Source organism: Salvelinus alpinus, chromosome 11 (assembly GCF_045679555.1).
Source record: "Salvelinus alpinus chromosome 11, SLU_Salpinus.1, whole genome shotgun sequence".
Taxonomy (NCBI): Eukaryota; Metazoa; Chordata; class Actinopteri; order Salmoniformes; family Salmonidae; genus Salvelinus; species Salvelinus alpinus.
In genome coordinates, this window is record NC_092096.1 from 46,363,874 (window position 1) to 46,383,977 (window position 20,104).

The 20,104-nt window shown below is 41.8% G+C and overlaps 1 protein-coding gene across 1 annotated transcript in view; it reads left to right on the forward strand.

Annotated features, from left to right (window-relative positions):
* LOC139534252 (collagen alpha-1(XXV) chain-like) overlaps positions 1-20,104 on the forward strand; it is a 147,744-nt gene that overhangs the window by 76,213 nt on the left and 51,427 nt on the right. The window contains exons 13-16 of the mRNA XM_071333253.1: positions 4,197-4,259; positions 15,366-15,434; positions 16,537-16,581; positions 16,904-16,948. Coding sequence (XP_071189354.1) covers positions 4,197-4,259; positions 15,366-15,434; positions 16,537-16,581; positions 16,904-16,948 — 222 coding nt within the window. The remainder of the gene's footprint in view (positions 1-4,196; positions 4,260-15,365; positions 15,435-16,536; positions 16,582-16,903; positions 16,949-20,104) is intronic.

A 20,104-nucleotide genomic window follows, 5' to 3' on the forward strand; every position in this document is an offset into this window, starting at 1 on the left:
TCATTTTTCTAGGAATAGAAAAATTATAATATTCATCAAATTAATTAAGCTAATTAGGCTCCCTTTGACTCTTAGGCCTACAGCTCCATGTCATTTCAATAACTTAGCTTCTCAAAGATGCCCTCTGGTTGGCAAACTAGCACTAACTGCCATTAATGGCAACAATGGCTGACACTTAAATAACGTGCCATAGAATTTTGCAACCCGCAAGCTGTGCTGCAGTACGATGCAACGTTTAAAGGAAGAACCACTGTATATGTCAGCAACCACAGCTAATGAAGTTACTGAAACCCTTAACAAGGAGGTGCAGTCAGTTTTGGAATGGGTGGCCAGTAATAAACTGGTCCTGAACATCTCTAAAACTAAGACCATTGTATTTGGTACAAATCATTCCCTAAGCGCTAGACCTCAGCTGAATCTGGTAATGAATGGTGTGGCTGTTGAACAAGTTTAGGGGACTAAATTATTTGGTGTTACCTTAAATTCTAAACTGTCATTGTCAAAACATGTAGATTCATTGGTTGTAAAGATGGGGAGAGGTCTGTCCATAATAGAGAGATGTTCTGCTTTTTTAACACCACACTCCACAAATCAAGTCCTGCAGGCTCTAGGTTAGTCTTATCTTGATTATTGTCCAGCCATGTGGTCAAGTGCTAAGAAAAACCTAGTTAAGCTGCAGCTGGCCCAGAACAGAGCTGCATGTGTTGCTATTCATTTTAATCAGAGGGCTAATATACTGTAAATACTATGCATTCCAGTCTCTCTTGGCTAATAGCTGAGGAGAGACTGACTACTTCACTTCTTTTTATAATAAACATTTTGAAAAAAAGTATATTTGTTTGCATATTCAACTTACGCACAGCTCTGACATACCCACTTCCCCCACTAGACATGCCACCAGGGGTCTTTTCATAGTCCCCAAATCCAGAACAAATTCAAGAAAGCATACAGTATTATATAGAGCCATTATTCCATGGAACTCCTTTCCATCTCATATTGCTCAAATTAACATCAAACCTGGTTTTAAAAAACAGAAAAAGCAACACCTCACGGCACAAAGCCTCTCACCTATTTGACCTAGATATTGTGTGTGTATGTATTGATATGTAGGCTGTGTGCCATTTTTAATAGTATGTAGTTCTGTGCTTGAGCTGTTCTTGTCTATTAATGTTCTTTATTATGTCATGTTTCATGTTCTGTGTGGACCCCAGGCTTTCGAAACAACTAATGGGGATCCTAATAAAATACCAAAATACCAAAAATTAATGTTATTTACTATTTACAAGCGTTGAAAAGGGATTACAAATCATAAATAAACCCATTAGAGTAAATGTAATTCCTGTAAATTGGTTCGGTTGTATAGTCATCACATGATAAGGTTAAACACTGACAGTTTTGTAGTTTCAATGAGGCTAACAGGGGTGTTTTAGTTCCTGAAGAGCCTATGCAAATCCCAAAGTTGGAATAGTTACCACGTTAGTACTGTATGTATTCAGAATGTTAATATTATATTAGAATATGTAATATGCATCAATATTCAAGGGAAGTAAGGTGTACAAATGTATTTAAGGTGTACAAATGTAACATGATGAACAGGAGTGACATTTACGTTAATGGGTGGCCAAAAAGGACTATCTGAAAGCCATACCTCCAATCTGATAGGCTGCCACCTCTACAATATATTTTTTTTAAGTAAAAAAATGTAACCCCTCCCATTACAAAAGGTTCTGGTTTAAACCCTTTACACAGGGGTTCCTCGAAGACCCTCTTTCAACTGGAAAGGTTCCGCTGGAATGGCAACCCAAAAGGTTCTTCCAGGCACCTTTACTTCTAAGAGTGTGCAGCACTACTAGGTATTGTTCATGGCCAACTAATAAGAATAGTTTCATTCCGGCATTAGAATCATCCTGTTACATCTAACACCAAAGTGGAAATGTTTTGTCACTGTGGAATTTAAAGGGCTGATGTATCTCCAGACCAGAACAGGCAGCAGACTTGAGTTTAGAAACACTTAAGCTAATCAAATCTAATTGAATTGGTCACATACACATATTTAGCAGATGTTATTGCGGGTGTAGCGAAATGCTTGTGTTCCTAGCTCCAACAGTGCAGTAGTATCTAACAGTGCAGTAGTATCTAAAACAATTCACAACAATACACACATCTAAAAGTAAAAGAATGGAATAAAGAAATATAGAAATATTAGATAGAGCAATGTCGGAGTGGCACTGACTAAAATACAGGAGAATATAATACAGTATATACATATGAGATGAATAAAGCAGTATGTAAACATAATTTAAACAATATTAAAGTGACTAGTGTTCCATTATTAAAGTGGCCAGTGATTCCAAGTCTATGTATATAGGGCAGCAGCCTCTAAGGTGCAGTGTTGCGTAACTGGGTGGAAGCCGGCTAGTGATGGCTATTTAACAGTCTGATGGCATTGAAATATAAGCTGTTTTTCAGTCTCTCAGTCCCAGCTTTGATGCACCTGTTCTTACCTCACCTTGTGGATGATAGCGGGGTAAACAGGCAGTGGCTCGGGTGGTTGATGTCCTTGATGATCTTCTTCGCCTTCCTGTGACATCGGGTGCTGTGGGTGTCCTGGAGGGCAGGTAGTTTGCCCCCCGTGATGAATTGGGCAGGCCGCACCACCTTCTGGAGAGCCCTGTGGTTGCGGGCGATGCAGTTTTGCCATACCAGATGGTGATGCAGCCCGACAGGATGCTCTCAATTGTGCATCTGTAAAAGTTTGTGAGGGTTTTAGGGGCCTAGCCAAATTTCTTCAGCCTCCTGAGGTTGATATGTCTCTCCTGAGGTTGCTCCTGAGGTTGCGATTGTGCCTTCACCACATTGTCTGTGTGGGTGGACCATTTCAGATTGTCAGTGACGTGTACGCCGAGGAAATTGAAGCTTTCCACCTTCTCCACTGCGGTCCCGTTGATGTGGATAGGGGCGTGCTCCCTCTGCTATTTCCTGAAGTCGACAATCAGCTCCTTTGTTTTATTGACATTGAGTGAGAGGTTATTTTCCTGGCACCACTCTTCCATGGCCCTCACCTCCTCCCTGTAGGCTATCTATTAGTGTTGGTAATGAGTCCTACTACTGTTGTGTCATCTGCAAACTTGATTGAGTTGGAGGTGTGCGTGGCCACGCAGTCATGGATGAACAGAGAGTACAGGAGGGTGCTGAGCACGCACCCTTGTGGGGCCCCTGTGTTGAGGATCAGCGAAGTGGAGGTGTTGTTTCCTACCTTCACCACCTGGGGGCGGCACGTCAGGAAGTCCAGGACCCAGTTGCAGAGGGCAGGGATCAGACCCAAGTCCCCGAGCTTAATGACGACTATGGTGTTGAAGGCTGAGCTATAGTCAATGAACAGCATTCCTACATAGGTATTCCTCTTGTCCAGATGGGATAGGGCATCGTCTGTGGATCAATTGGGGCGGTAAGCCAATTGACGAGCGTCTAGGGTGTCAGGTAAGGTAGAGGTGATATGATCCTTAACTAGCCTCTCAAAGCACTTCATTAGGACAGCAGTGAGTGCAACGGGGCGATAGTCATTTACTTCAGTTACCTTTGCGTTGTTGGGTACAGGAACAATGGTGGACATCTTGAAGCAAGTGGGGACAGCAGACTGGAATAGGGAGAGATTGAATATGTCCATAAACACTACAGCCAGCTGGTCTGCGAATGCTCTTAGGACGCAGATAGGGATGCAGTCTGGGCCGGCATTCTTCAGAGGGTTAGCACGCTTAAATGTCTTATTCACATCAGCCACAGAGAAGGAGAGCCCATAGTCCTTGGTAGCGGGCCGCATCGGCGTCACTGAGTTTTACTCAAAGCAGGCAAAGAAGGTGTTTAGCTTGTCCGGAAGCAAGATGTTGGTGTCCGCAACATGGCTGGTTTTATTTTTGTAGTCCATGGTTGTCTGTAGACCCTGCCACATACAGTGGTTGCTCAACTAAAAGTTTGGAGATTATGTTGTGGGACTTAGAGTTAATTTGTGGTTTAGTACAGTACCCTGCGTCACATAGGTACTTCAGTTACAATTTAGGGCTTGCTTAGTCTGCCTTTACATTTTTATACTGTTGCTGATTGTGTGTGTGCGTGCGTGCATGCATGCCTGCATGCATGGTAGTAACAACAGTGACATATTTTTTTATGAACATCTCTTATATCCTTGCTGATTACAGGGTGAGCCTGGATTCCTAGGACCACAGGGAGAACCAGGGCTCCCAGGACTACCAGGAACCAAGGTACGTGTCAATTTGAACCATGTATATCATATGTAATATACTGTACAGTAGTGCGTGAGTGGATGGCTAAACAGATGGAGGACTCTGGGTTGTTAAAGGAGGGTTACCCAAGAATGTTATTACAAGGTAATTAAAATGACAATCAGATCTGTCACTGTCAAGGCCAATTTCCAATATATCATTGTCATTGTCTGTCATGGTCATTTAGAACTTAGTACATTTTAAAACTTTTATAGATCTGCTTCTACAGTGTTTAGGCTTAGCAGATATCGATATCCAGGTCGAATTTGCCTGTAAACCAGATCTGGAATCAACACCTCCATTACAACATGGTGTCATTGATAAGCCACAGAAAGTGAGCTTTTGTGAAAATATAGGCATCAAGGTTCATTACCCATATGTCAAAACATTGCATTTAATGCAAAAACCTATGCGTCAACAGTATGCAAAAAGGTTTGAGATAAAGCTGCAATGGGTAAATCGTTGAAAGACTTCCCTTTATTCAGATTAGGCAGGCAGGCAGGCAGGCAGGCAATCCCTGTATTAAATTGTTATTGTATTGTTACCACTCTTATGTGGTGTACAACCATGAAACAAGAATATATGATTACACTGGGATGAAGGGGTAACTGGGCAAAATAACATCTGGGAGCAGGGTTGGGGAGTAACAGATTACATGTAATCTGTTACATGTAAGGGATTACAAAAAAACGGTAAATGTAATCCGTTAAATTACCAGCAAAACGTATTGTAATCGGATTACAGATACTTTTGAAAAACTAGATGATTACTTCAAGGATTACTTTTAAATTCAGAAAGGAGGTTTGCAAAAAAAATATTTGACACTTCTGTTTTCTCAATAACATTCAAATCAGCATTGAAAAAAGGCGCAAGTTTAAGTTTGTTCCACCTGGCGAGTCTGACCACAAGTCAGAGACCACTATGATGCTATGATGACACACCAAATGGGTTTGAAAATAGCAGGAATAGGCTTTTGTAGGCTACAGTCCAAGCTATGTCTTCCAATGGTACGACTGCTGTCGGCATCCAAATATTATACAACTTGAATAAACGCTTGGAGGTAAGGATGACAGCAGTGGTGCAGTCTACGGCGATACGGATATCACTTATTATTGTTATCTACATATCGCATTGATGTGAATAACACTGTTGCTCTCTCATTTAGCTATTTGCGCCTTAACGATTGTGGTTGTTGTGGATGGCTGTTCACAAATCTAAATGTGTATTTGAACCCAATAATGATTGAATTCAAGAAGTTTTAGCTGCCTATCAATCTTTTTTTTTAACCAGTGGACAGTGAGTGCAAAATGCGCTCCTGCTACAGCTGCACAGTGCGGATCCCAGCCTATGGAATAAAAGTGGGCTTTTTCTAATTCATGCTGCTAAAAAAATTAAATACATAGGCCTAATGGACACATGTTTTAACTCGCACACTTTTGATAGACTTAAAGGTGCAATCTGTAGTTACTACATTTATATTTGGACTTATATCCATTGATTCTTGACAAATATAACTTATAAATGCCTCATGAGCTAGTTCAACTGTCACACTCCATGAGAACCCAAAAGAGGGATCCGGATGGGCCAGCACGGGAGCCGAGATAAACAGAGCCCTCAGGTGACTAAAAGCCCTGTCCGCCTCAGCTGTCCACTGCAAGCGCACCGGGGCCCCCTTCAGCAGTGAGGTAATGGGAGCCGCCACCTGACCAAAACCCCGGATAAAGCTCCGGTAGTAGTTGGCAAACCCTAAAAACCGCTGCACCTCCTTTATCGTGATGGGAGTCGGCCAATTACGCACGGCTGCAGTGCGGTCACTCTCCATCTCCACCCCTGAGGTGGAAATGCGATACCCTAGGAAGGAGACGGACTGTTGGAAGAACAGGCATTTCTCAGCCTTGACGTACAGGTCATGCTCCAACAGTCGACCAAGCACTCTGCGCACCAGGGACACATGCTCGGCGCGTGTAGCGGAGTATATCAAAATGTCATCAATATACACCACCACACCCTGCCCGTGCAGGTCCCTGAAAATCTTGTCTACAAAGGCTTGGAAGACTGATGGCGCATTCATCAACCCGTACGGCATGACAAGGTACTCATAGTGCCCCGAGGTGGTACTAAAAGCCGTCTTATACTCGTCTCCCTCTCGAATACGCACCAGGTTGTAAGCGCTCCAGAGATCTAGTTTAGTGAAGAAGCTCGCCCCGTGCATTGACTCTATCGCTGTGCCTGTGAGCGGTAGCGGGTAACTTTACCTAACAGTGATCTGATTCAGACCCCGATAGTCAATACACGCGCGCAGACCTCCCTCCTTTTTCTTCACAAAAAAGAAACTCGAGGAGGCTGGTGAAGTGGAGGACCAAATGTACCCCTGACGCAGGGTTTCGGAGACATGTGTTTCCATAGCCTCCGTCTCCGCCTGTGAGAGGGGATACACGTGACTCCTGGGAAGTGCAGCGTCTACCAGGAAATCTATCACACAATCGCCCCGTCGATGAGGTGGTAATTGAGTCGGCATATTCAGGGGGAATTTGCACGGTGGAGACCTGGTCTGGACTCGCCACCGTAGTAGCACCAACGGAAACCCCTAAACACCTACCTGAGCACTCTCGCGACCACCCCGTGAGAGCCCTCTGTGGCCAAGAAACAGTGGTGTTATGACAAGCTAACCAGGGTAGGCCCAGCACCACGGGAAACGCAGGAGAGTCAATAAGGAAAATACTAATTCTCTCCGTGTGACCCCCCTGCGTCACCATGCCCAAAGGAGAGGTCATCTCCCTAATTAACCCTGACCCTAATGGTCGACTATCTAAGGAGTGAACGGGGAAGGTCACATCGACGGGAACAATGGGGGTCCCTAAACTATGAATCTATGAGCGCCTTATGTTGGGAATGCGGGGAAAACTCAGGAAAAGTGACAGACACAAACATATGTGCAACAGAGGGCTCTGGGTGAGAATGGTGCCGGCTCAGCTGGGGTGACGCCAGAGCGCCCTGCCTGCTACCTCGATTCCCAGAGGAACCAACCCGGCACCGACCGGCAGTGTGACCTCTGCGTTCACAGACACGAGTGGGAACACCCTCCGGTCTCCCTGCGCACCGCCCCTCCCAGCTCCATTGGTATCGGAGAGGGGGTGCGGGAGGATGGAACCACCAGACCCCGATCTTGACGTCCGCGAGTAGCCAGCAGGTTGTCCAGCCGGATGGACAGGTCCACCAGCTGGTCGAACGTGAGGGTGGTGTCTCTGCAGGCCAGCTCCCGACAGATGTCCTCGCGCAGACTGCAGCGGTAATGGTCGATCAGGGCCCTGTTGTTCCATCCCGCGCCGGCAGCCAGGGTCCTAAACTCCAGGGCGAACTCCTGGACGCTCCTCGTCTCCTGCCTTAGATGGTAGAGGCGTTCACCCACCACTACCCCCGGGCAGGTGGTTGAAGACTGCCCGGAAACGGCGGGTGAACTCCTCAAACTGGTCCAACGCCGCATCTCCCTCTCTCCACGCGGCGTTGGCCCACTCCAGGGCTTTCCCGGTGAGGCACGATACGAGGGCAGACACACTCTCACGACCCAATGGAGCCGGACGGACGGTGGCCAGGTAGAGGTCTAATTGTAATAGGAACCCTTGGCAGTTCGCAGCCCTCCCGTCGTAGTCCTGGGGCAAGGACAGACTAATCCCACTGGGTTCAGGCGGGAAAGGGGCGCTCAGGGGAGACCCCGGTTCTGCTGGTGGAGGCGCTGGAAGAAGTCCCTGTCTCTCCCAGCGGTCCATTGTCTGGACAACGCGGTCCATGGTGGTGCCAAGATGGTGTAGTATTGCTGCATGCTCCTGGACGCGCACCTTCACTCCTATGGCAGGGTACCGTTTCCTGCTGACTCCATAGTTCAGGTCGGTGATTCTGTGAGGGTGTTTAACTGGCGGTAGAGAAGTCAGACGCAGGAGAGAAATAACTGTGTTTCCAACGGCTCAGTTTATTTACAAAAAAACACCGGAAAACATAATAATAGAAATCAATGGGTAAAATAACACTTACAAAAAACAATCACCGACAAGGACATGAGGGGAAACAGAGGGTTAAATACACAACATGTAATTGATGGGATTGGAACCAGGTGTGATGGAAGACAAGACAAAACGAAAAATGGAAAAATGGATCAGCGATGGCTAGAAGGTCGGTGACAGGTGGAGCGAATGTTTTGATATTCTTTCATCTGTGGATTATCAAGATATCAAAGTGTCACCAACAAAACGTTTAACAATAGGCCTATAGAAAATGCAGCATATGGCATTCATTTTTCACATGTAAATGGCACTTTCAGTAGTGCTCAAAGCATGCCATTCCATGAGCGCAGCATTTCTTTTTCAAATAGAATCAATGAGCCCAATCAGTCCGAACCACTGTATGTTTTAGAGCTATGGTCTGTATTCCACCCCTACCTTGTCACAACTGATTGGGTCAAACGCATTACGAAGGAAAGAAATTCCACAAATTAACTTTTAAAAGACACACTTGTTAATTGAAATGCATTCCAGGTGACTACCTCATGAAGCTGGATGAGAGAATGGCAAGAGTGTGCAAAGCTATCATCGAGGCAAAGGGAGGCGACTTTTTAACCAACAAAGGGAGGGTAATCTCAAATATATTTTGATTTGTTTAACACTTTGTTGGTTACTACATATTTGTGATGTCTTCACTATTGTTCTACAATGTAGAACATGTAAAAAAATGAAGATGAGTAGGTGCATCAACTTTTGACTGGTACTGTGTGTATATATATATATATATACAGTTGAAGTCGGAAGTTTACATTCACTTAGGTTGAAGTCATTAAAACTCGTTTTTCAACCACTCCACAAATTTCTTGTTAACAAACTATAGTTCTGGCAAGTTGGTTAGGACATCTACTTTGTGCATGACACAAGTAATTTTCCAACAATTGTTTACAGACAGATTATTTCACTTATAATTCACTATATCACAATTCCAGTGGGTCAGAAGTGTACATAGACTAAGTTGACTGTGCCTTTAAACAGCTTGGAAAATTCCAGAAAATTATGTCATGGGACTGGAATCTTCTGATAGGCTAATTGACATCATTTCAGTCAATTGGAGATATAACTGTGGATGTATTTCAAGGCCTACCTTCAAACTCAGTGTCTCTTTGCTTGACATCATGAGAAAATCAAAAGAAATCAGCCAAGACATCAGAAAAAAAATTGTAGACCTACACAAGTCTGCTTCATCCTTGGGATCAATTTCCAAACGCCTGAAGGTACCACGTATATGTGTACAAACAATAGTATGCAAATATAAACATCATGGGACCACACAGCCTTCATACCGCTCAGGAAGGAGACGTGTTCTGTCTCCTAGAGATGACGGTACTTTGGTGCGAAAAGTGCAAATCAGTCACAGAACAACAGCAAAGGACCTTGTGAAGATGCTGGAGGAAACAGGTTTAAAAGCATCTATATCCACAGTAAAACGAGTCCTATATCAACATAACCTGAAAGGCTGCTCAGCAAGGAAGAAGCCACTGCTCCAAAACCGCCATAAAAAGCCAGTCTATGTTTTGCAACTGCACATGGGGACAAAGATCCTACTCTTTGGAGAAATGTCCTCTGGTCTGATGAAACAAAAATAGAACTGTTTGGTCATAATGACCATCGTTATGCTTGGAGGAAAAAGGGGGAGGCTTGCAAGCTGAAGAACACCATCCCAACCGTGAAGAACGGGGGTGGCAGCATCATCTTTTTGGGGTGCTTTGCTGCAGGAGGGACTGGTGCACTTCACAAAATAGATGGCTTCATGAAGAGGGAAAATGATGTGGATATATTGAAGCAGTTAGAGTTTGGTTGCAAATGGGTGAAAAGGCGTGTGCGAGCAAGGAGGCCTGCAAACCTGATTCAGTTACACCAGCTCTGTCAGGAGGAATATGCCAAAATTCACCCAATTATTGTGGGAAACTCGTGGGAGGCTACCAGAAACGTTTGACCCAAGTTAAACAATTTAAAGGCAATGCTTCCAAATACTAATTGAGTGTATGTAAACTTCTGACTCACTGGGAATGTGATGAAAGAAATAAAAGCTGAAATAAATCTTTCTACTATTATTCTGACATTTCACATTCTTAAAATGAAGTGGTGTTCTTAACTGACCTAAGACAGGGATTTTTTACTAGGTTTAAATGTCAGAAATTGTGAGAAACGGAGTTTAAATGTATTTGGCTAAGGTGTATGTAAACTTCCGACTTCAACTGTTCATATATCATGAATATCAATGATATCAAGAAGTTTGTATGAATCTCCCATTTCTAAGGTTTCTTGATGCAATGACATGACCTACGTTGTCTGAGTTTTGGGCAACCCTTCCCCTGCTTTTGTTCCATGCTGGCTGAAAACCTTGCTAGCCGGTAACTAACTGACACCAGACACAGATGAAAGCAGAAAACTATAAGTATATTTGCCTTGAATAAATAGGGGAAACCTCGAATTATATTTGCTGAAATGCTGCAGTCAACTTTTTTCACCATTTGACTAGCTACCTAGCTATGCAAACTAATCCCCTCTGCGAAAATGCCTTCTGCGATGTTGGTTACAAGGCAGTACTTATTTAAATTAGATATGAGAATAAGATGTTACCATCGGTGTATGACACAAAAAAAACTTTATAATCCTGCCTCCTGAATCCAAGTGTTTGACATGGGGGATGGGGCCAGTAACCTTTTGATCAAACTTGATCAATGTAGAAGCAGCAGTGATTTTTCATACTTTGGTATTCCTATATTGATCTGGTTTCATCCAAATACCTTCAAATTGTTTGACTGTGCAGGACCTTTAATTCAATTTTGTACAGTAGTTACATCTTATTATACATATTATTTTTTCACATGAAAGTATTAATACTGATCTACTTAATTTAATTGTGTTATTGAAACACTATTGGATTGAGAAAAATCATTAGAAATTATTGAAAACATTTATTCAGAACAATCAGAACTAGTACCTCCCAAATTAATCAGTTGTCAGCTCTAGCTCTGAGTTACATTTGTCCTAACTTCTAAATGAAAAAAGCACTTTACATACAACAGTTCTATTTTCAATTAACCATGGTATTGTGAAGATTTCAGGAGCTTTGTGCTTCCATACTAGTTTCTCAGTAACGGTTACATAAACGTTTTACTTGTACTTTTTACATGTGGTTGTTTATCTACCTTAGTAGATTTTTGTGTATGTCAGTTCTAGCTTTTTGACTTGCGTTCATTCAACTTGATAAAGAAATCACTACATGTAAATTATTTATTTCCAAATAACAATAACATTTTTTTTCCTTCACATTTTCAAACAGTCCATTTATATTTTCCAATGGGGCTATACATTTGGGTGAGGTTTTTTTCTCACCTGAGTAGCCTCGTTTCACCACCCAATTTTTTTTGACCATCTACTTTTCAGCGAAATAACACAATGTCAAACACAGGTAGCCTAGTCAAATAATTATCATCCAGTCACATTCTCTTGCGGGAATTCCACTAATGTAATGCCCGGGGTGTAGTGGAGGAAAGAGTCAGACGCAGGAGACAGAGAGTTCAGAGTAGCGTAACTTTTAATCACCACAAAGGTGAAACACGACGCCACTCCAACCAAATGCCCCAACACACAAGGGGAACAAAATAGTTCCGAAAATACAACTACCACGAACCGTGACATACACCCATGTACTAACAGTACACAAAACAATCCCGCACACCCAACAGGCGGGCCTGCTGGGTAATAAAGCCCTACTAATCACCCTAACTAAAAACAGGTGTAACCAATAAACAAATAAGGGGGGGGAGAAAAAAGTCAGTGGCAGCTAGTAGGCCGGTGACGACGACCGCCGAGCGCCACCCGAACAGGAAGGGGAGCCACCTTCGGTAGGAGTCGTGACAACTGATGGTCCGTATATAGCCAAACTTAGCTGCTGCTCATGTTGGTATCTGTACTGTTGGCGCAAAAGCCATGACAGGGAGACATAGTGGAATGGTAATGCGCGTGCAAGCAGTAGCTCCCGACGCCACTTGGGTACACTGCAGAATCCACCGAGAGGCTCTTGCTGCCAATGGAATGCCTGACACCTGGAAATATGTTTTGGACACTACAGTGAAAATGGTTAACTTTGTTAAAGCAAGACCCCTAAACTCTCGTATATTTTCTGTTCTATGCAATGATGTGGGGAGTGACCATGTAGCGCTTGGAAGAGAGACTTTCTTTGGCCAAGAAACATGAGCAATGGACATTAGACCTGTGGAAATCTGTCCTTTGGTCTGATGAATCCAAATTTGAGATTTTTGGTTCCAACCGCCAAGTCTTTGTGAGACGCAGAGTGGGTGAACAGATGATCTCCACATGTGTGCTTCCCACTGTGAAGAATGGAGGAGGAGGTGTGAGGGTTTGTGGGTGCTTTGCTGGTGACACTTGGATTGATGAGGAATTGAGAAATTGTATGGTTGAGAGGGATGAGGCAAAAGGTATGGCAATTAAGGCTGGCAGCCCAACTGATTGCCAAACGTACTGCAAATTAAGAAATCATGCGACTAAACTAAATAAGAATAAAAATTAACTACACTATGAAACAAAGATAAATTATACAAAGGCTGTCTTGTTAGACTTCAGTGCAGCTTTTGACATTATTGATCATAGTCTACTGCTGGAAAAAACGTATGTGTTATGGCTTTACATCCCCTGCTATAATGTGGATAAAGAGTTACTTGTCTAACAGAACACAGACGGTGTTCTTTAATGGAAGCCTCTCAAGTATAATCCAGTTAGAATCAGGAATTTCCCAGGGTAGCTGTTTAGGCCTCTTGCTTTTTTCAATTTTTACAAACGACATGCCACTGACTTTGAGTAAAGCCAGAGTTTCTATGTATGCGGATGACTCAACACTATACACGTCAGCTATTACAGCGACTGAAATGACTGCAAAACTCAACAAAGAGCTGCAGTTAGTGTCAGAGTGGGCGGAAAGGAATAAGTTAGCCATACATTTTTCTAAAAATAAAAGCATTGTATTTGGAACAAAACACTCACTAAACCCTAAACCTCAACTAAATATTGTGATAAATAATGTGGAAATTGAGATGACTAAACTGCTTGGAGTAACCCTAGATTGTAAACTGTCATGATCAAAACATATTGATGCAGTAGTAGCTAAGACGGCGAGAAGTCTGTCTATAATAAAGCGATGCTCTGCCTTAACAACACTATCAACAAGGCAGGTCCTACAGGCCCTAGTTTTGTCGCACCTTGACTACTGTTCAGTCGTGTGGTCAGGTGCCACAAAAAAGGACTTAGGAAAATTGCAATTGGCTCAGAACAGGGCAGCACAGCTGGCCCTTGGATGTACACAGAGAGCTATTAATAATATGCATGTCAATCTGTCCTGGCTCAAAGTGGAGGATAGATTGACTTCATCACTACTATTATTTATGAGAGGTATTGACATGTTGAATGCACCGAGCTGTCTGTCTAAATTACTAGCACACATCTCGGACACCCATGCATACCCCACAAGACATGCCACAAGAGGTCTCTTCACAGTCCCCAAGTCCAGAACAGACTATGGGAGGCACACAGTACTACATAGAGCCATGACTACATGGAACTCTATTCCACATCAAGTAACTGACGCAAGCAGTAAAATTTGATTTAAAAAACGGATTTAAAAAACCTTATGGAACAGCGAGAACTGTGAAGAAACACAAACATTGACGCATACACACACACACACACACACACACACGTACTGCACATACACGTGGATATAGTAATGTAGATATGTGGTAGTAGTGGAGTAGGGGCCTGTGGCCACACAGTGTGTTGTGAAATCTGTGAATGCATTGTAATGTTTTAAAGTTGTATAAACTGCCTTAATTTTGCTGGACCCCAGGAAGAGTAATAAATACAAATACACTGTCAGTGATTTATTTAGAATTCAAGGCACACTTAAACAGCATGGCTACCACAGAATTCTGCAGCAATACGCCATCCCATCTGGTTTGCGCTTAGTGGAACTATAATTTGTTTTTCAAAAGGACAATGACCCAACACACCTCCAGGCTGTGTAACAGCTATTTGACCAAGAAGGAGAGTGATGACCTGGCCTCCACAATCACCCAACCTCAATCCAATTGAGATGGTTTGGGATGAGTTGGACCACAGACTGAAGGAAAAGTAGCCAACAAGTGCTCAGCATATGTGGGAACTCCTTCAAGACTGTTGGAAAAGCATTCCTTATGAAGCTGGTTTAGAGAATGCCAAGAGTGTGTAAAACTGTTATCAAGGCAAAGCATGGCTACTTTGAAGAATCTCAAATATAAAATATTTTTAGATTTGTTTAACCCTTTTCTGGTTATTACATGATTCCATATATGTTATTTCATATGTTTTGATGTCTTCACTATTATTCTACAAAGTAGAAAAATGTAAAAATAAAGAAAAACCCTTGAATGAGTAGGTGTGTCCAAACGTTTGACTGGTGCTGTATATTATGTATTTGATTTGTTGTGTTTCCTGTTTGGACCCCAGGAAGAGTAGCCGTTGCCTCGGCAACAGCTAATTAGGGATCCTAATAAATACCAAATACTAAGAATATTGAGCAAACACTGAATGTATTTTTTTTTACTGTTGCTATTTCTCATTACTGTAGCCTAGGGTATTTAATAAACTGAGATGATGATGATGCAAAGACTGTCAATTACCTACAGAACTTGAGACAATGGCATACAGTATTAAGCAAGTGAGTGGCCAAGCCCTCATCACACTTATAATAAATGTTTTCATCAAAACCCATCCCTTTCATGCCACCGCTAGCTATTGCGCTCATAATTGCCGCAGTGAAAATATCAAAAATATTTCTGACATCCCCAGACCTATAGCCCTACTCCCAGAGCTAAGATTTACCATTGCATTAGATTTGTTAAAATAGAGCCCAGTGTGTGCATTCATGTAATGATGATGGGAGATCCATCCATGGGTAAAGGAGTCAGCGAGACATGGAGCCCTCCAGGTCCCAATTACTGGAAGTGTCTTTCTTCTACGCTGTCTCCAGGGTGAGCGAGGGGAACTGGGCCCACCAGGCAAAGGAGAGCGGGGCGAGACTGGACCACCCGGTCAAAAGGTCAGTGTTGGGGGTTAACCAGAGGGGTGGGGGGCAGGGGGAGGGGGAGGGGGTGATTGCGGGGAAGCTGGCTTGGGACACAAGAGAGACCATTCAGTGATGTGATTTGAGAGGCACACATTTTAGTTTCAAGCAAGTGTATGTTATTTTTCTAACATTCTAAGCTCTACCTTTTGGATCATTGTTACAGTATTTGCTGCTCTCTAGTGGCTTTTATGTTCCCAAACTTGCAAGATGAAGAAAGCCTTCAGTTCACAGTAGATTAGGAAGGTACTGATAGATTAGGAAGTAGACCAGGAAGATTCAATGAATTAAGGTTTTTCAACACTTTGACCAATGGTAGAGGTCTTCCTTTATTTAGTATTACACATTGATGAAGTAACATTCTGTTTTGTATATATTCAGAATACTGGCTTATATCGCCAAAAGTTTTCTAGCCAGGGTAAAGTTGAAGATTGTCACACCTCAAATGTCATTGTTGCTAATGTACTGCACTTTGTAAGGACAAAGATAGCTTAATTAGTGATTATCATACTAGTAAATATTCATTTGGAATGAGAGTGGGAACAGAAAACACTGGGTTTTGGGTTTTCCTCTGGGAAAGCACAAGAGTAATAACACAAGAGTGAATCAGATATGTACAGTATGAGTTTACCATTGTTTATGCATGGCAGCTACCCTACAGGTGATTTTTGTTCCAGACTAAACAGGGACAGGGACCCACAGCATTGACATCCTTTTCAAACAGAGTACCAAAGGGAAGAAACCCTCCATTTGCAGTTACTGGAGTTCAAATAAACATAATTTGATTGAATTTCTTATTATGCCAAAAGGCCATTGGATTTTATGAAGCAAACATGAAGAACTTCATCAAGAATAAACTTCTGCTTAGCCTTCCGTGCCACCTTTGATTTAATTTTATATTCCTCTGTGATGTGGCCTAGAAAATGTTTAAAGTCACAGTATTTAAGATATTTAGTCATATGAATGCCTTTTTGCAGTATGGCCTTGTCTTACTATCAAAAGTGTCTGTTCATACAGAGGGGTCATGTGGTGGCTTACTATTCCACTGTTGCTCATTGTCTGTCTATCTCTCCTGCAGGGAGTGCCAGGAGAGGCAGGGAACCCAGGCCCTAGAGGTTCAAAGGTCATTGCATGACGGATAACTATTATTATTATTATTATTACTACATATCTATTGTTGCCCTTCTCAATCATGTGTATGGCTGATGATGCTTTGCCAACATTGATATATTGAGGAATTATACAATTACAATTACAAAGTGCACACTAAACATTCCAATTGAGTAAATGTTAATGTGGAAAAGAAAACAAAATATTGTTTTCAGCCAATGGATAATGTATTATTCTACTCTGTTCTAAGCCACTGTCGGTCTAAGTTTGTGATGAATGTATGAATGTACACCATGCATATTCCTACGTCTTACAGCCTTTTCTTACTAACTCAGGGAGAAACAGGAGACAAGGGAGTCCTGGGCTCCATGGGACCAAGGGTGAGTGCCCTCAACAGAATGTTTTTAAAAAAGGTTGACGATTTAATCTTAAATCAGCCAGAAATCTTGTTGTGACGGGGGAAATGGAAGCTTCACATTTTTTATTTATTGTTAAAACATTTCTAGCCTGTCTATCTATGGGTAACAAGGTTGACGTTTTATGCTCGACCCGCTCAGTTTTCCACCACAAAACACCAGAAAATTGCCAAAAATAGTAGAACCAGCTCCCATGCTTTTACACTATGATTTCACTATTAGATGTTAAATGTTTCTTTTGAAAACAATATTTCACGATATTGAAATGAGAATTTTACCAAGACTTTGGCAAATAAACAAAACAACTAGGGCTTTACAACTAGGGTGACAACTTGGAGAAGTTTTGGGGTTAAGTGGGTTAAAAACTTCCAGGAAGTGACAGAGGGTGCACAGAGGGACATGTCAAAATGCTGGATTTGGATTATGCCATTCTTAGTGCAAATTTCGAAAAATTAAAAAGACCTAGCTGAAAGACAAAGTTAACCGGTTCCTTTAAAAATTGCAGATAATTTTATGAAATTGTGTTTGTCCTCAAATCTTTATTCATATTGAAATATGATTTACGGAATTCTCCATGTGGTCGATATTAACAAGTCACAAAATAAGATGTGTGCAATAGTAGTGTTTAACATGATTTTTGAACGACTACCTCACCTCTGTACCCCACACATACAATTATCAAGTCAAGCAGGGAATTTCAAACACATTCAACCTCGCAACAAAGGGCACTTATTGGTAGGTGGGTAAAAAAAAAATGCATGGTGAAGTTATTAATTACACTTTGAATCGTGTATCAATACACCAATCACTACAAAGATACAGGCGTCTTTCCTAACTCAATTGCTGGAGAGGAAGGAAACCGCTCAGCGATTTCTTCATGAGGCTAATGGTGACTTTAAAACAGTTTCAGGGTTTAATGGCTAAGATAGGAGAAAATTGAGGATGGATCAACAAAATTGTAGTTACTCCATAATACTAACCTAAATGACACAGTGAAAAGAAGGAAGTCTACAGAATACAAATATTTTCAAAACATGCATCCTGACATGCATGTCCTGAATACAAAGCGTTATGTTTGAGGAAAATCCAACACAACACATCACTGAGTATTACTCTTCATATTTAAGTAATAATTCCCGAGAAACCGGTGTTTGGAGGATTGGCACGGGTTTTATTAGGCCTGAGACAATAGTCTTACCAACAATAGGTACCAACATATTCAAATAATGATTGGCATATTTTCATAATTAGTTTTATTTTGATAAATTTATTCATACTATTTCATCCTTCATCCTTCATTCATTCTATCGGTTTGGTTGCTAGAGACGCGATGGTCCCAGTCATTCATTCTAAATGTTATTTTGACACACTGGCTGGCAACGTTCTTATCCCTTGCATGCTAGCTAGCCAACTACAGCTAACTTACAGTCACGTCAAAATGTGCAGCCAGAATAACAGCAAAGAAGATACATTTGCATTTGTTTAAGCTGTTTTCTAGTGAAATATATTTGGATACATCTATAACAATGAGCTAATGAGGTGTTATTTCGCCTGGCATAGAAAATGTGTTCACTCGATAGGACAGTGTTGTTAAGAGGAGCTAGCCAACAACACAGCTAACACAATCACTTCAAACTGGAGCTGGAAAGACTGAAAACTAGCTGCACTTTGTTTCGTTTGCATATATGCAGAAAAATTATGCCAGGTGATTCATGATTTCGACTGGCTGAGAAACTCTGCCTGCCTGTCTGTCTCGTCCAGACTCCTGACATGTTCATTACTATGGGACAGCTGAAGATCGAATTTGAATATTGAAACGATATTGCAAATGTCGGAGAGACAGACAGCAAGGTTTATACAACTCTCCGCTGTTGAAAACGAAATGTTAGTCTAAAAGAAATGTGAGATAATGTCTAAATGCTTTTTGTAGTGAGATCAAGTTTATAAAGTGCCTGGCTGGGCTGATGAGACAGTGGATTGCACAGTCAGATGGAATAGAGTAAATAGGCACTCTAATGTCATAGATTTAGCCGGTGGTAACTTGTGGAATGGACACCGGCTGGAATGTGTTTTTAACCAATCAGCATTCAGGATTAGACCCACCCATGGTATAATTTCAAGCATGGTGGTGGCTGCATCATGTTATAGGTATGCTTGTCATCGGCAAAGACCATGGAGTTTTTTGGGATAAAAATAAACGTAATAGAGCTAATCACAGGCAAAACCCATGAAGAAAGTTTGATTCAGTTTGCTTTCCAGCAGACACTAGGAGACAAATTCACCTTTTAGCAGGACAATAACCTAAAACACAACGCCAAATATACACTGGAGTTGCTTGCCAAGATGATATTAAGTGGCCTAGTTACAGTTTTGACTTAAATTGTCTTGAAAATATATTGCAAGACTTTAAAATGGTTTTCTAGCAATGATCAACAACCAATTTGAGAGAGCTTGAAGAATCTGTTCAAGAATAATGTGCAAATCTGGTACAATCATGGTACAATCCTATATTTTTTTGTATTATGTTTATTAGTTCACTGTTAATACAATCCTGAAAAAACTTGCAGTCAGCAGTCATTCTTTCAAGATGAAAACTTCTTAAGGCTAGGGGGCGGTATTTTCACGTCCGGATGAAAAGCGTGCCCAAAGTAAACTTCCTGCTACTCAGGCCCAGAAGCTAGGATATGCATATTAGTAGTAGTTTTGGATTGAAAACACTCTGAAGTTTCTAAAACTGTTTGAATGATGTCTGTGAGTATAACAGAACTTATCTGGCAGGCGAAACCCAGAGGACAAACCATCCAGGGGGGAAAAATTTGAGGTCACTCGCTTTTCAATGGGTTTTCAATGGGAATCTAGAATTCTAAGGCAGTTGCTTGCAGTTCCTATTGCTTCCACTGGATGTCAACAGTCTTTAGAAATTGGTTGATGTTTTTCCATTAAGTAATGAACGAGGGTCGAGTGAAGTGTACTGTTTGATAGAGGCGCGTGACCTGAAAAGCACGTTTCACTTTGTTTTCCTCCGGTATTGAACGCAGTTTATCACGTCTTAAATTTTATCGATTATTTACGTTAAAAAATACCTAAAGTTGTATTAGGAAAGTTGTTTGAAATGTTTGG